Source organism: Vigna unguiculata, chromosome 1 (genome assembly GCF_037176805.1).
Source record: "Vigna unguiculata cultivar grain cowpea cultivar isolate G323 ecotype 2 chromosome 1, ASM3717680v1, whole genome shotgun sequence".
NCBI classification, from domain to species: domain Eukaryota; kingdom Viridiplantae; phylum Streptophyta; class Magnoliopsida; order Fabales; family Fabaceae; genus Vigna; species Vigna unguiculata.
The window spans coordinates 43,805,869-43,821,243 of NC_140792.1; the positions used below are offsets into that span (position 1 = coordinate 43,805,869).

Below are 15,375 nucleotides of genomic sequence, written 5' to 3' on the forward strand. Positions count from 1 at the left end.
AGAAAAATTATTCGTAAAGCATTTGTGGAGCATCATGAGAAATTACGAAAAATGAAAAACGAGTATATTATGGCACTAAAAAATTCATTTGATCAAACTAAATTTGCTTAAATGTTCCAGTGCCAAGGCATAATTCTGAAAATTATGGCTGACGATAAAAGCAAGCAAACTTGAGAGCCACACGCACACTCGTGTCCACGAAATGGCCATGTATTATTGTCAGGTATTCTATCACAATCATGGATACTTTGCACAAGTATCAAGAAGACAGGTTCTTAAAACAACAAAACCAGATTTCGATTTTTGACCCTGTAAATTTTCACTGTGATTGCTATATTCCTATGCTACTAATAACAAAGCCAGCATGCACATAAACTTATGACATTGCGGATCTCCGAAATTGCCAGGAAAAGGAAGAAAAGTATTGGAACTAAAAAAGACACGGAATGGCATTGGTTGCATAGAGAGAACAGATATAGATAGATGGACTAGTCCTTCAAGCTGGTGGAGAAAGAGACACATGGCGGATCACTAAAGGCTTGGAGGATCTGCTGAGGAGCTTGGATTGAGATTGTTGATACCATCCTTCTGACATATGATCATCTTTTGCACCATACACTGGAAATCCCTGCATTGTTTGTTGGTACAAATACTAAAGTTAGCAACAGAAAAGGAAAGAAAAGAGAATAACTAGCCGAAACAAAGCCACTCAATTTTTTTTACCAGAATTTGCTTAAGTAAATGTTTCAATGTGTAAATGAAAAAATCTAACCAGAGCTGTTAGAAACTCAGGCAGAAAAATAATAACAAAGTTAACTCCATATAATCTTGTTAGTTTCGGTACTTAACTGCCACGGGTAATCTCGCAAGAACATCATGTCTCCATCATCATCTATGCAGGTCACATGCCATCCACTAGTTCCATTGACTAAGCTGCCTCCAAAATCAAACATGGAGTCGAGCTCAGCAATGAGTTCATCATATCCACGAAAACGGGTTAGATCAACTGCTCTTCCAAGAGCAGTTCCCAGCTTAAGCACCTGAAATAGTTAGTTGCCTTTGTTCAGATGTCTCAGAATGTGAAGAGCTAAGAATCTTTCAGCTACTTGCTATAGTATTTGAGTAATGCTATCCTTTTATAAACACATTCCTAGTACTTAACAAAGAAATTATTGAATGAATAAGTAAACGCATTGTATGTTTTGGAAATATAAACCATTCAATAAAGTATGACATAGGAGAATTTAGAATTATTCACATTATATTATATTATTTATTCACATTCAAATGCTAAGTACCTTTGTGCAGCTACGGTTATTGACAGAGCGACACTTCTTACATGTTTTCCCGGAGGTAACACACATTGGAGGACTAGAAAGCAGACTTGGAGTTTTGCTGAAACCAGCAAATTGTGGTGAAGGGAGCTCCGGTTGGCGTTCAATTAAGTTAACACCAAAGAGCTTGTATTTGTTATAACTGCCAAGATGACCAAGTGGAGCATCATTTTCATTTCTAGATTCAGAAGGTGGCCATCCCAAGGATTCAGAACAAATGGAGCTTAAATTTGAACTTGAAATTGATAAATCTTCATGTGGCAATGACATTGATCTTCCAAGAGATTTATGAAGAATGTCTTGCATCAGAAAGGGATGCTGGTTCAGATTCTCCTTCCCAAATTGTGAGCCACCGATTGAGAACTTCGGTGGTGGTCTTTGCAATGCCCTTGAAGTACTCAGGCCACTGTAATCTTGTCCTTGCAAGTCCCTATCCGCTACCGCCCTGGCTGAACTCTGAGCACCAGCATCTGATAACAAGAGAATTCAACTAGTCCACAGTGCTTAAAGAAAAGATAACATGTCATTCTAATTTCTAAACATGGAAAATTATAACATTAACATCTTTTAGCTTCCTCAAATCGAATTTTACAGGTAAGTCAAACTATAGATGAATTTATAAGTACTGACCATCCATGGCAAAGACATTTAGTCCAGGCAATGGGCGCTGGTTAAGGACATGTGCCTTTTTTGGGTTGGGGAGAATAGGAATGTGCTTTTCCATCCCAGACTCCAAGGGCTCAATCCACCAAGGACAGACCCTTTCAGGGTGCATGAAGGCATCTACTATGGCATCCCATTGCACCTGAGAAGAAACATAAGTTTCATTGAATCGAGTAAAATAAAACATAAAGGTATTTTAGCTTCAAAGAACTAAACCTAGAAGACTTGAAAAGAGCCTGGTTACCTTGAGACATCTCCATTCAGAACCAGGCCACCTAATGCTGTCAATAACTTCATTACCAATTATCGTACCTGCATATCTGGTTACTCAAACAAAAAGGCAAAAGACCTGATTATGAATTGTTTCATTGTAGAAACTATAATTACCACTTAACATTCATTTCAAAATAAAACATCGATGAGTCGGCCAAACTTTGACATCGTTACCTTCTTAGAGACTCTTCAACATCACACTGCATTTGAACTCTCGTTCCAATTGAATAGACGGGTACAGTTGACTTCAAATAGTTTTGCAGAGGAATGATAAACTCAAAGGGATTCGTCCTGCAAAAGATGCGAATAAGACAGCTCATTCCAATTGAAACTTATGCCCAAAGGGTGTTTGTGTTTTTGTGTGTGTGTGTGCGTATCACACACACGTATACACATACAATGCAAGAAAAGTAGACATGTTCTTTTTGAATTTTCAATCTGATAAATCCTGAACAACTCACCAAGGGTGGTAATAGACAGTGAACATGGCTCCTGTGGCAACAGCATGGGAAGCACTAGCCAAAATTCCAAGTTGCATGCTATGACCCGATATCAGAGATGACGACGGAGATGCATTGCTGTGATGTCTACTTGCCCGACGAATCCCAACACGAACTTCTCCATACTCCCCACTGCAACAACACAACCACTGTCCTTACTAACACTTCTATTAACGTTGGAATCATTAAATAAACCTAATCATTTAGAATAGTATTACAAAGCTCCTCTTCTTGTGAGGCATTAATATTCTCTACTGTTACTTGAAAATCTTACTCTTATGAAAGTTGAAAATTATACTGCCAATGATTAACTTCGCTTAATGCAGTGAGAAAAAAAAAAGTTGTGATTCTAACCAGAGTTCCTCTGGAACAGCACAAACATAATTCATGGAGACAAAAAGTACCTAACAAAAATGCATGAATCTCCAGCAACGAGTTTCTTTGCACTCACGAACGTGCTCCAACCGCTAGTTAGCAGGTGTCGTTTCGGCTGACCTGCATTTCATTTGAAAAAATATCGAACCCAGAAACTAAACCAGCATTTCTTTCAAAATATATGTGATTTATTGTACTACATTGTTGCAACTGAATCAGAATATTTGACAAAGTAAAAGTAATCTAAACATACCACGGTATATGTGTCGAAAATGCCACTCGAACCCGTGCAAGTCCTTGGCAACAATTTCCTGTGCAGGCGTTTGATGAGTCATGTCCTGTAACATCAAAGAGACAGAGACCTTAAATAAGTCAAATTCCTTAAAAAGGAAAAAACTAAATAAATGACAGATGATAAAGATTCCAACCAGGGGACGGAAGCATTCATCAGCGTGTCTCTTCGGAATAGAGAATCCACCATGTGTACTTGTGTCTGACGGAGTGAGTACCTTACTGAAGGAGTAGGTTGTAGTTCTGGATGGAACAAGATTATCTTCGTTCTCTAAACCAAAGTGGTTTTGCTGCAAAGATCCAAGCAATAACCAATTCTATTAAAACATTATCCTTGTTTGCTTGTCGTACAAGGTAAATTGTCATTCATTCTTTAACATTAAATTCTATAGAAAACTAATGTCATATACTGAATGGATACTAAAAAAATATCATAAAAATTACGGTTGCACATTAAAGAAGCAAAAATGGAAGAAGATAAAGGTAGATGTTAGAAGAGAAAGTAGCCAACCCTGGGCTCCGGAACTAATGTAACTTGAGCAAAAACCTCATCGGTGTAAGTTTCGGCCTGCAAAATCAATACATTATTTCCAATATGCACTAAACATTTGATGTAAACAATGATACTAACCCAAGTAGAAAGATGACAGTACCTTTAATACAACACACACAACTCTGCATAAGATCTTAGGAGGCAAATCATACACAGGAATTTCCATGTGTCCATCTTGCTGATGCTGAGTAAATGCAGCAACCTAATCCACATGACAATCATTCGATCATGAAAAGGTATCATAAGACAGCGTATAGGTTTTGCATACAGAAACATATCAAGCAAGAAAATAACCCTTCTTTTTCTATTATTCTATGTATGACACACAAGTAAATGTTCAATATTACAAACTTTGTATAATAAGTCAATAAGTGAGGTTCATATTATATATTTTTAATCGAAAGCAGTTCAAACATGGTAAAGCTCAACCTAACAACTATTTCTACCATGATTCAGAAGTTTAAAAAATGTAAATGTAAAAGACAGAGTTTTAGCTACCCTGGTGTGATCTAACTTTAGTATGAAGTCACAAAGGGTCAAGGAAGAAAAAAGATATACCAAAATCATTTGAAAAATAATTATCGTCAAATAAATGAAAAATATGATATAAGACAAATACTAAAAGCATTACAATACATTACTACTAGTCAGAAATTGTTACTAATGTAAAGTCATGATTGTCTAGAACATTAAAAAACAAAAATGTTTAACAACTTGCTTCTCATAATAAATTTGATGTCCCATATATATATATATATATATATATATATATATATATATATATATATATATATATATATATATATATATATATATATATATATATATATATATATATATATATATATATATATATTACTAAATAAGTCAACAAAAACAACGTTTTGATATTATTTTATTAACACTTTCGTACTTAGATTAAATAAATATTTTAAAGAATCACTAAATAATACTATTTGAATGTTAATGTTATCAATTGAAATTTTTGCGTTTTTTTAAAGATGAACTAGTAGATTTCAAAATGTAAGAGAGATACGAATATCATGGTAAAACAATTATAAGAGATGGAATTTTAGCCACGGGTAATATGATCTAATGTCACCTAAATAAAAATCAAGAACATTTGAAAAAACTTCACGGTCAAACAAAGATGAAGAAACTTACATTACTGCATGTATTATTTTAATAAGGGTTTTAATGGTTATTTAAATAAAAAAATATCATAAAAATGTGTAACTATTGATGTTGTCTAAGTTAATGGTGTCAATTGAAATGATTGAGTTTTATTACTTAAAAAGCCCAAAGAAAGATTAAAAGAAAATGAGCTTTAGTAGCTCTGTGTAATCATGTATCAGACACATAGCAGTCGACAAAAAAAAAGACAGATCAAGGGAAAATAGGATAGATTTTTAAAGACCATATAACACACTTGTCTCTTAAAATAAGTTTATCATGCAACTATTTTAGTAGTTGATAAAACAATGAAGAAAAATAAAAGTACATTACATATTTCAAAAAATCATTATTATTAGTTTCATTATTATTTTTAATTGTTTCAATTAAAACACTTGAGTATACTTTATAATCTAGAAGCCAAACTCAAACAAAGAAAAGTAAATTCATTAGATGTCAAATGAAGAGGTTAACAGTATTTTTATTTTCTAAAAAAAAAGATCCTTCAAATTAAAGAAGGTTCCTTAGAAGTTAAAAAACAATCAACTTTTATCTAAATATAAAAGTGCTAGTCAGACATAAGAAAAACAGTAATCAAGGATAGTAGATGATGGCCACCAAATAAACAAAAATGAAGAAAAGGAAAATGGGAGAAATCCATATATTTTACAAATTAAAAAATGTACTTGTCTCATGAAAGAAGTCAAGTAAGGTTATAATACTATTTCAATAATTGATAAAAATATTGAATAGAAAATATTTAAAATGCAAGAAACATTTGAAACAAAATATATTAATGTCGTCTATTTTTTAATTGTTTCAATTAAAATTCTTGAGTACTTTTAAAATTCCAAAAGAACTAAATCATAGATTAAGAAAAGGAAATTTTAGCCCTCTAGAGTAATTTAAGTAAATTCTTTGAATCAGATTACTTTAAGAAAAGAATTATTTGATTTTATAATTTTTTTCAAAACAAGCTATTATTTTTTTTAATAAAAAAAATGTTACCAAACACAATTTAGTTGTGTACTACACAAAGGGACAAAAAGTTTTTTGCAAACTCATTCGTAATGATGCTTAGGTTTTCGCATTTTCCAAAGCATGAAACGAAGAAACAAAATTTGTATACATCATTCACATCTATGTCTCCTTTGCTTCATTATAATTGGTCATCGAAAACACAAAGACAACAAGAATATACGCCATAAGAGATTCTTATCTATCAGAGATTATAAAAGTCAACAGTTGAAAGAAAACATAAATCTTATATAAATTGAATGAAAAAGTATGTTTGAGAATAGTAACGATATATGTCTTCCCTGTTCACAAATTTGAAAGCATAAAATTAAGAAATAAAGTTTTACATTGTTCACAAATAACGCTTTCTTCAAATAGTTTAAATTGGTAATCAAATAATATATATATATATATATATATATATATATATATATATATATATAAGACTAGAAAATTAGAATTAGGAGAGGGAGAAAAAAAAAACGTAAATCCTATAAGTTTAGGGAAATGATAGTTTAATCTGTGTTTGAATTATCATTTGCACATCGTTCAATGCTCCTAAACGTGACCCAAGGATTGACGTTAAACGGAATTTCTGACGGAAAAAAACAAGTATCCATTAAGAGTTACACCTATTTAGAAAAAAAAGTTAATAAAATAATACGTAATTAATAAAAATATTAAATGAAAAACGCATTGAATATAAAAAAGTAAACATAATCGTTTCAACTGAAATGTTGAGTATTTTCTAAATTCCAAAAAGAATAAACTTCAATAAAACTATATATATTACAAAATGAGCTTCAGCCAGACCACAACAATCTAAGTATAAAGGGCATTTGAGAGACGACACTACATTGAACAGAAACGATGAAACCGAAACTGGGAGAGTGAGAAAAACAAAACTTTAAATGTCACAAATTAAGTAAATGAAAAAATATTTAAAAAAACGTATCAAATATACAAAAAAGTAATAATTAATTCCATCCAGTTCCTAATGATTTAATCCCATGAAAAAAAAAATGAGAAAGCAGAAACGCATCCTCTCGAATTCATAAAAAGTCTACGTTCAATGTTTACACCAAAAAATATTAAGTGAAAAACCTATTAAATTAAAATCTGCAAAAGTACGATATACACAATTAAACATAGCATTGTTAACATCAATAATCACAAAGCAAAGTTAGTTGACTCAGGAAAATTGCATATTTCAAAACGATGTTTCCAACATTCATCATCAATAAACTTGCTTACATTAAATAAAGCAGAAGATAGTTCATCTTTGGAAAACGGAAAAAGAAAAGAAAAGAAAATAAAAGCATTTGATTTACGACCAACAAGGAAGACATGGCAATCGGAAACATTTTGTGCAATAATTGACCCAATAAAATTTACTGAAATAATAATAAAAACAAAAAAAAAAAAAGATGACAAGACAACCTTGGAAAGTTACCATCTTTGTTGTACAGTCAACACAAAACATGAGTAGAATTGAGAACGACAAAGACAAGATTGGAAGAATGAGTGGCGAGGTAAAAGAGAGAGAGAAGAAAATTGAAGAACCTGCTCCAAGTGACCTTGAGGAAAGTAGAAAACCCTCTCTCCAACACGAGGAACATAAACGGAAGACCCCGCACATGCACGCCACAGTTCAGTGTACAAATCATCAGTGCCACCTACCAAACCATAACAAATAATAAGAATTAAACCAGAAAACCGATCCATAAACAAACCGGCCTCCGGATTCAGAAGAGATATGAAAATCAAGCACCGATACCGATTCAGTTCAACATTCTTCAAAACAACCTTAACCCGACAGCAATTAGAAAAAGCAAAACATAATAGTCAGTAGTTGTTGACTCTGATTTGGTGGAGCAATTGCATAAAATAACACAGATTATAAAAAAAGAAAAAAATAAAGTAAAGTAGCACTATTGTATTGAAGGTGCTGAGAAAAAGAGGAAAATGATTGAGTCTGCGATAGTAGCTGTAGCAGTAACAGCAACAGTACCTCGGTTATGGGGAAGTCCGTCTCTGGGTGCGGCTTCCATCTCTCTCCTCCTCCTCATGAACGGCAAAGGAAGGCGGAGAAAACGAATGAGAAAACGGAGAAAGCGAGAAGGAAAAGAAGAAGAAGAAGCAGAGAAAGAGAAAATGAGGACACGTGAGATTTAAGAAGGAGCGAGGGAGGCGTGTCCTGTTGTTCGAAACAGAAAAAAAGAAAAGAATAAAAAAAGAGAGAAGAAACGTTTCACACAATGTGGTTCATTGATTTCATTGATTCATGAGAGTTATGTTACAACACTATGCGGACCCTTACTTTCTCTCTCTAAACACCCTCCTCCATGGCCATCCCACTGGAACTCAGACAAAGACAAATTAAGAGTTTTACGTTTGTGTTTGTGTTTAAGATTATGTTTGTATTTGTGTTAATGTTTTTGTGCAGTACGGTGCACCTGCAAAGCGAGCAAGACCCTTTGCTTTAATTGTTCCACGACTCACTTGCACTCGCTGGTTCACTCACTCACTCACTCGTTTCATCACACCAACCTTACTGCTAACGTGCGCCGATACAATTGAGGACAAGAGGCGTTTGTTAGTTGCTTGCACCGTCCTTGGGGTTGTCTTTGTGATGATGGCCACACCTGAACCCTAACCGTTGATTAATTGAGTTAATTGAGTTTGGATGAGAGTGATTAATGGTTTTGGCTTTGATTAATTAATTAATTAATTAAGATATGAGAGAGAGAGAGTGAGGGCATGCGGGTACTTTGCATGCAGAGGCAGCGTCAGTGATTGCAGAAAGGGTTGTACGGATACACCATTCACACCGTTCAGGCTATTATGGCTGGCTGCTGCATCACTATTTCTCTTTCCTTTCTTTTCAACAACATTTCTTTTAAGTGTTATTCATTTTGGTTTTAGAATATACATCATATTAATCACCTATTTTTTCTCACTCTAATTTTGAGTTTTACCAAATTTTACTATTTAAAATTGTATTTTTTTTCATTAATTCACTATTGAATTATTAATAATATGATCGTGTGGTAGCTAATAGGAGATAATTTATTGTAATTAATTCACTTTTGATCTATTACCAAATGTATAATATATTATATTTTAAAATTACATGTTTTATTGTAATTTCTTTTGATAATTTTACGATTTATGCTACTAAACATGCATTTCCATAAATGTTGATAAAGAGTGTTGATGTTTTGTTGGTCACGGTACTTCTCATCCTGTTGTTTCTCGTGTAACGATTTTTTTTTAATAATTTATTATTTTTAATTAAGTTATATATATTGATATTTTAATTTTTAATTATTATCTTTATAATAATATTTTATATTTTTAAAATTAGGTGAACACTTTTTTATTTTATTATTATAAAAAACAATTAAATCAATTAATTCTCATTTGTAATGTAATTAATATATAAAATAACTTGCAAAAATCAAATATTCATAAGTGAGTTAATTCACTAACTTACCAATTTGTGGGTCAAGTCAGATTACAAAATTTCTTATCTATCAAACACATTTGAATATTTTAACTCTTTTCTAATATTATATATATATATATATATATATATATATATATATATATATATATATATATATATATATATATATATTCACACGATAATGTTTAACACTTTCAATTTAATTGTTCAACAACATAAACCTTTCACTACTAGATTATATGAAAGATTTATTTTTTTTATTCTATTATTATTATTCTTTTGTTTCATTTGAACAAAAAATTGTTTTATTAAAACAAATTTTGTATATCTCAATTATCGAATGGAATTATATTTGAAAATATTTTTTAGATCTCTAAGATATTTTTTATTTTATTATACCCTTAATTATACATTTATTTTTCTTTATACGATTTCATTAAATGGTCTATCAAATTATTTTTAAGCCACACATTAGATCATTTTCTTTAATATTTTTATTTGTTGTTTATTTTTATCATATGAAATACTACTTTGATATTTTTTATGTAATTATTTTTATTTTCTAACTTATTATCATACATGTAATTTTATCACTATAATATTATAAATAAATTTTATTTACTATAATATAATAATTTAATACAATTATTATGAATCTTGTTAAAATTATATTATTATTAGTTTAGTCACTTTTCCTTGTGTGATATTGATAAATTAATGTATTATAACTTTTATTGGTGTATAAAAAAAATGTATAATTATCGATGCAATAGAGACGTGAGGAGTAAAGTAAAGTTATTATAATTTGGTTGGTTTGTTTGTTGGGTGTAGTTAACATCATTTTTAGTCTCTCTTTTGATGTTTCTTTGATCAAGTGTATTCAGTATGATAATGAGATTAATTGTTTAATTTGTTACACAATGATAGTTCACCACTATACAAACGGGCGTGAATTGGAATATAACAGGAGATACTAAATTGATCAACTTAAACAAAATAAAGGTATCAAATTGAACATTCACAAACCTTGGGACCAAATCAAACAAACTTAGAAAATTGAAGTAAATAGACATTTAAAATATTTTTTATTTGAATATGTTTTATTATTTTATATCTTTTTAAGAATATTTTTATATATTATCAACTAGGTTTGATTAAAGTTTACAAATTTAATAAATGTTTTGGTTTTAATGAAATTTTGTTTAATATTTTAATTTGAAGTGTATATAATTATAATATTTTTGTAAATATTTGATATTGAACCTTTTAATATTAAATGTTTTATAATATTATGTTTTATTTACCTTATTTTTTTATTATGTTATGAAAATTAATTGATACTAAAACAGTAAGAAATCGGGTACGGATATATACTCATTTACTAGGAGGAGACAAAAATTTGATATCCGTTGGATTTAAATATGAGAATAGGTCTCAAAATGGAGATAATTTTTTTCTCAAAACATGAATATGATTGAGTCTAATTCAATGTAAGTGTCTCTTGAATCTGGAGCCGTTATGTTTTGTATGTATTTATGACTAATTTATGACATAAGAAATAACCGGCACCGAGAGTTAAAGACTTAGTTATGATGTTTATTAAATGAATGAATATAATTTTTTATTAAAAAATAATATAAATGTTCATATATTTTTTTTCTTTTTGATAGTTATGTAAGGAAATTTTTTTCGATATATAATTTTTAAAAAGATTTAAATATTACGTATATATTTGTTTAATTTTTTTAATTAATAGTAATGTATATGTAAGTGAGATGCTGACCATTATAATTATATGATTGAGTCTAATTCAATGTAAGTGTCTCTTGAAACTCGAGCCATTATGTTTTGTATGTATTTATGATTAATTTATGACACAAGAAATAACCGGCACCGAGAGTTAAAGACTTAGTTATGATGTTTATTAAATGAATGAATATAATTTTTTATTAAAAAATAATATAAATGTTCATATTTTTTTCTTTTTGATTATTATGTAAGGAATTTTTTTTCGATATATAATTTTTAAAAAGATTTAAATATTACGTATAATTTTTTTAATTAATAGTAATGTATATGTAAGTGAGACGCTGACCATCATAATTATATGATTGAGTCTAATTCAATGTAAGTGTCTCTTGAAACTCGAACTGTTATGTTTTGTATATATTTATGATTAATTTATGACACAAGAAATAACCGGCACCGAGAGTTAAAGACTTAGTTATGATGTTTATTAAATGAATGAATATAATTTTTTATTAAAAAATAATATAAATGTTCATATTTTTTTTCTTTTTGATAGTTATGTAAGGATTTTTTTTTTTGATAATTTTTAAAAAGATTTAAATATTAAGTATATATTTGTTTAATTTTTTTATTAATAGTAATGTATACGTAAGTGAGACGCTGACCATCATAATTATATGATTGAGTCTAATTCAATGTAAGTGTCTCTTGAAACTCGAGCCGTTATGTTTTGTATGTATTCATGATTAATTTATGACACAAGAAATAACCGGCACCGAGAGTTAAAGACTTAGTTATGATGTTTATTAAATGAATGAATATAATTTTTTATTAAAAAAATAATATAAATGTTCATATTTTTTTCTTTTTGATAGTTATGTAAGGAAATTTTTTTCAATAATTTTTAAAAAAATTTAAATATTACGTATATATTTGTTTAATTTTTTTATTAATAGTAATGTATACATAAGTGAGACGCTGACCATCATAATTATATGATTGAGTCTAATTCAATGTAAGTGTCTCTTGAAACTCGAACTGTTATGTTTTGTATGTATTTATGATTAATTTATGACACAGGAAATAACCGGCACCGAAGATTAAAGACTTAGTTATGATGTTTATTAAATGAATGAATATAATTTTTTATTAAAACAATAATATAAATGTTCATATTTTTTTCTTTTTGATAGTTATGTAAAGAAATTTTTTTTGATAATTTTTAAAAGGATTTAAATATTACATATATATTTGTTTAAATTTTTTTATTAATAGTAATGTATATGTAAGTGAGACGTTGATCATCATAATTATATGATTGAGTCTAATTCAATGTAAATGTCTCTTGAAACTCGAACCGTTATGTTTTGTATTTATTTATGACTAATTTATGACACCTAAAAAATAACTGGCACTAAGAGTTAAAAACTTAGTTATGATGCTTATTAAATGAATGAATATAATTTTTTTAATTAAAAAATAATGTAAATGTTCATATTTTTTTTCTTTTTGATAGTTGTGTAAGGAAATTTTTCTCGATATTTTTTAAAAAGATTTAAATATTACGTATATATTTGTTTAATTTTTTGTATTAATAGTAATGTATATGTAAGTGAGATGTTGACCATCATAATTATATGATTGAGTCTAATTCAAGCAAGTGTTTCTTTAAATTTGAGCCATTATGTTTCGTATGTATTTATGATTAATTTATGACATAAAAAATAACCGGCACTAAGAATTAAAGACATAGTTATGGTGCTTATAAAATGAATGAATATAATTTGTTTCATTAAAAAAATAATATAAATGTTCTTATTTTTTTCTTTTTGATAGTTGTGTAAGGAATTTTTTTTCAATATTTTCTTAAAAAAATTAAAGATTACGTATATATTTGTTCAATTTTTTTATTAATAATAATGTACATGCAAGTGAGACGCGGAACATCATAATGGAGGAGTTTAAACTTCCAAACTTTTTTTTATATACATTAATATATAATTTAAATTATTTTTTTATTTAATGTATTTTATATATATCTGATATCTCAAAATCTTGTATATATTTATAAAAGAATTTCACACCCTAAAATATTTTTGTTGAAGCTCCTATCATTAATGAGACATTACAAAAAATTTTGTTTACGAAGTTTTAACTACGACCCAACAAGCACATGAAAATAATAATACATCAGAAAAAAAAATCATATAGAAAAGGAGATAGAAAAAAGAAATGAATATGATAGAAAAAGAAATATTATAAGAATTAATTTGTGATAATTTATTGAGTGTTCACACTTTTGAAATCATAAAATTAAGAGATTGTTATGAATGGTGCAGTGAGTATATAGTCTTAGTAGTTCACACGTAACGCTCATTTGCATTGTTTTAACTGACAGTGTCACACACAGAGAGATTGACAGATATATTAAAAAAGTTGCCATCAAACAATCAACATTGAAAAAGAAAAGAAAACCGTAAATCTTAAAAAAAACAAAAATACGTTTGATAATCCATTCCTAGTGATGTAATTGTGATGAAACTTGTACAAAGTCTTAGCTGTCAACAAAGAGAGAGGCAAAAGGTTTGTTTGGAAATGTTGTTGTAATGATGTATAGGATGTTTGCAATTTCTGTAGCATGAAATTTCAAGGTACAAACTTTTATGTCCTATGGTTTTAGTTGACTGTTAAAAACACATAGGGAAATTAAATACTAATGTATTACTATTATTCATCACAAACTATAATATTAAAATGGAGAGACAAAATATAACTAAGTATAAAAACAAAATAACTCATTTATAACATGATTCAATCTTCACACTTTAAATCAATTAAAGAAATAAGATTTTAAATGATTGTAATATAATTTTTTCGATGGTTAAATATGTTTTAATTTTTAAATATACATTTTAAATTAGATTATTTTTTAAAATTTTGATTATTTTTAATTTTTAAATTTTATAAATGAGTGAATATAATTTTTTAATTTAAATGTTATTCTAAAATAACATTTTATTTTATTTACATAATCTATCTCAGATATCAACATAAAACATGTTAAATACATACAAAAATATTAACGTTATTTATCAAATTTTAAAATATAAACTAGTTTTAATTTTACATTTAAGTTTAAAAGTTAAATATATATATATATATATATATATATATATATATATATATTATTTTATAAGTGATAATTAAGCCTAATTTTTTAAATATATATTTATAATACAAAACTTAAATAATGTCATCAATTTGCGGTATTATATCCACACATGTAAGTTAAATCAACATACTAATAATTAGGAGATGTATGATAGACTAGAGTATTCTAAATTCATTTGTATTATTTTTACTTAATTTAGATCACAAGTAAGAGATCGTAATAATAATAATAATAATAATAATAATAATAATAATAATAATAATAATAATAATAATAATAATAATAATAATAATAATAATAATAAATTTATTCACGATATATGTTAGAAAAGTAAAATTTAAATCTAATTTGATTTTACAGAATTAATTTATAAAATGAAAATTACACTCTATTTATATATTTTGTGAATTGATCTCATCTAACTTTTAACCATATATATTTTTAATTTTGGTGTTATTGAAGTGTCTTCCATACATCTCAACAACTTAGAAAATCTCGACTTCATTGATAAGAGAATAATAATAAGAAAAATATTATTAAGATTTTAGATTTGATAAATTTGATGTAGACAGTTACATCTCAATACTACAAGAAAAAATAGAATAGCATGTCAGAGTTTGATCTCGGAGGATCGAATCAAAATCTCAACGTACCCCACTTGGCCTAAAAAATCGATTAGAATTTGATTATTGGAAAACCTAATTTTGACATATATTTCCAAATTTACTTTTAAAAATTGGAAAGAAAAGAAAGTTAAATGTTCGGAGTTCTATTCAAACTAAACTGAAGTCTCATAACAATAAAAT

At 28.1% G+C, this 15,375-nt stretch overlaps 1 protein-coding gene across 1 annotated transcript; it reads right to left on the bottom strand.

Moving 5' to 3' along the window:
* Positions 1 to 192: 192 nt before the first annotated feature.
* On the bottom strand, positions 193 to 8,603 carry LOC114163074 (auxin response factor 18-like). Its single transcript, XM_028047143.2, has 14 exons — positions 8,191 to 8,603; positions 7,743 to 7,855; positions 4,090 to 4,191; positions 3,948 to 4,004; positions 3,574 to 3,726; positions 3,399 to 3,483; positions 3,175 to 3,265; positions 2,732 to 2,902; positions 2,445 to 2,561; positions 2,242 to 2,317; positions 1,965 to 2,139; positions 1,299 to 1,804; positions 850 to 1,040; positions 193 to 628 (listed from the first exon to the last, which is right to left on the bottom strand). Exons 1-14 carry the CDS (start codon positions 8,246 to 8,248, stop codon positions 532 to 534), a joined length of 1,992 nt encoding a protein of 663 aa, XP_027902944.1. The 5' UTR covers positions 8,249 to 8,603; the 3' UTR covers positions 193 to 531.
* Positions 8,604 to 15,375: the final 6,772 nt, after the last annotated feature.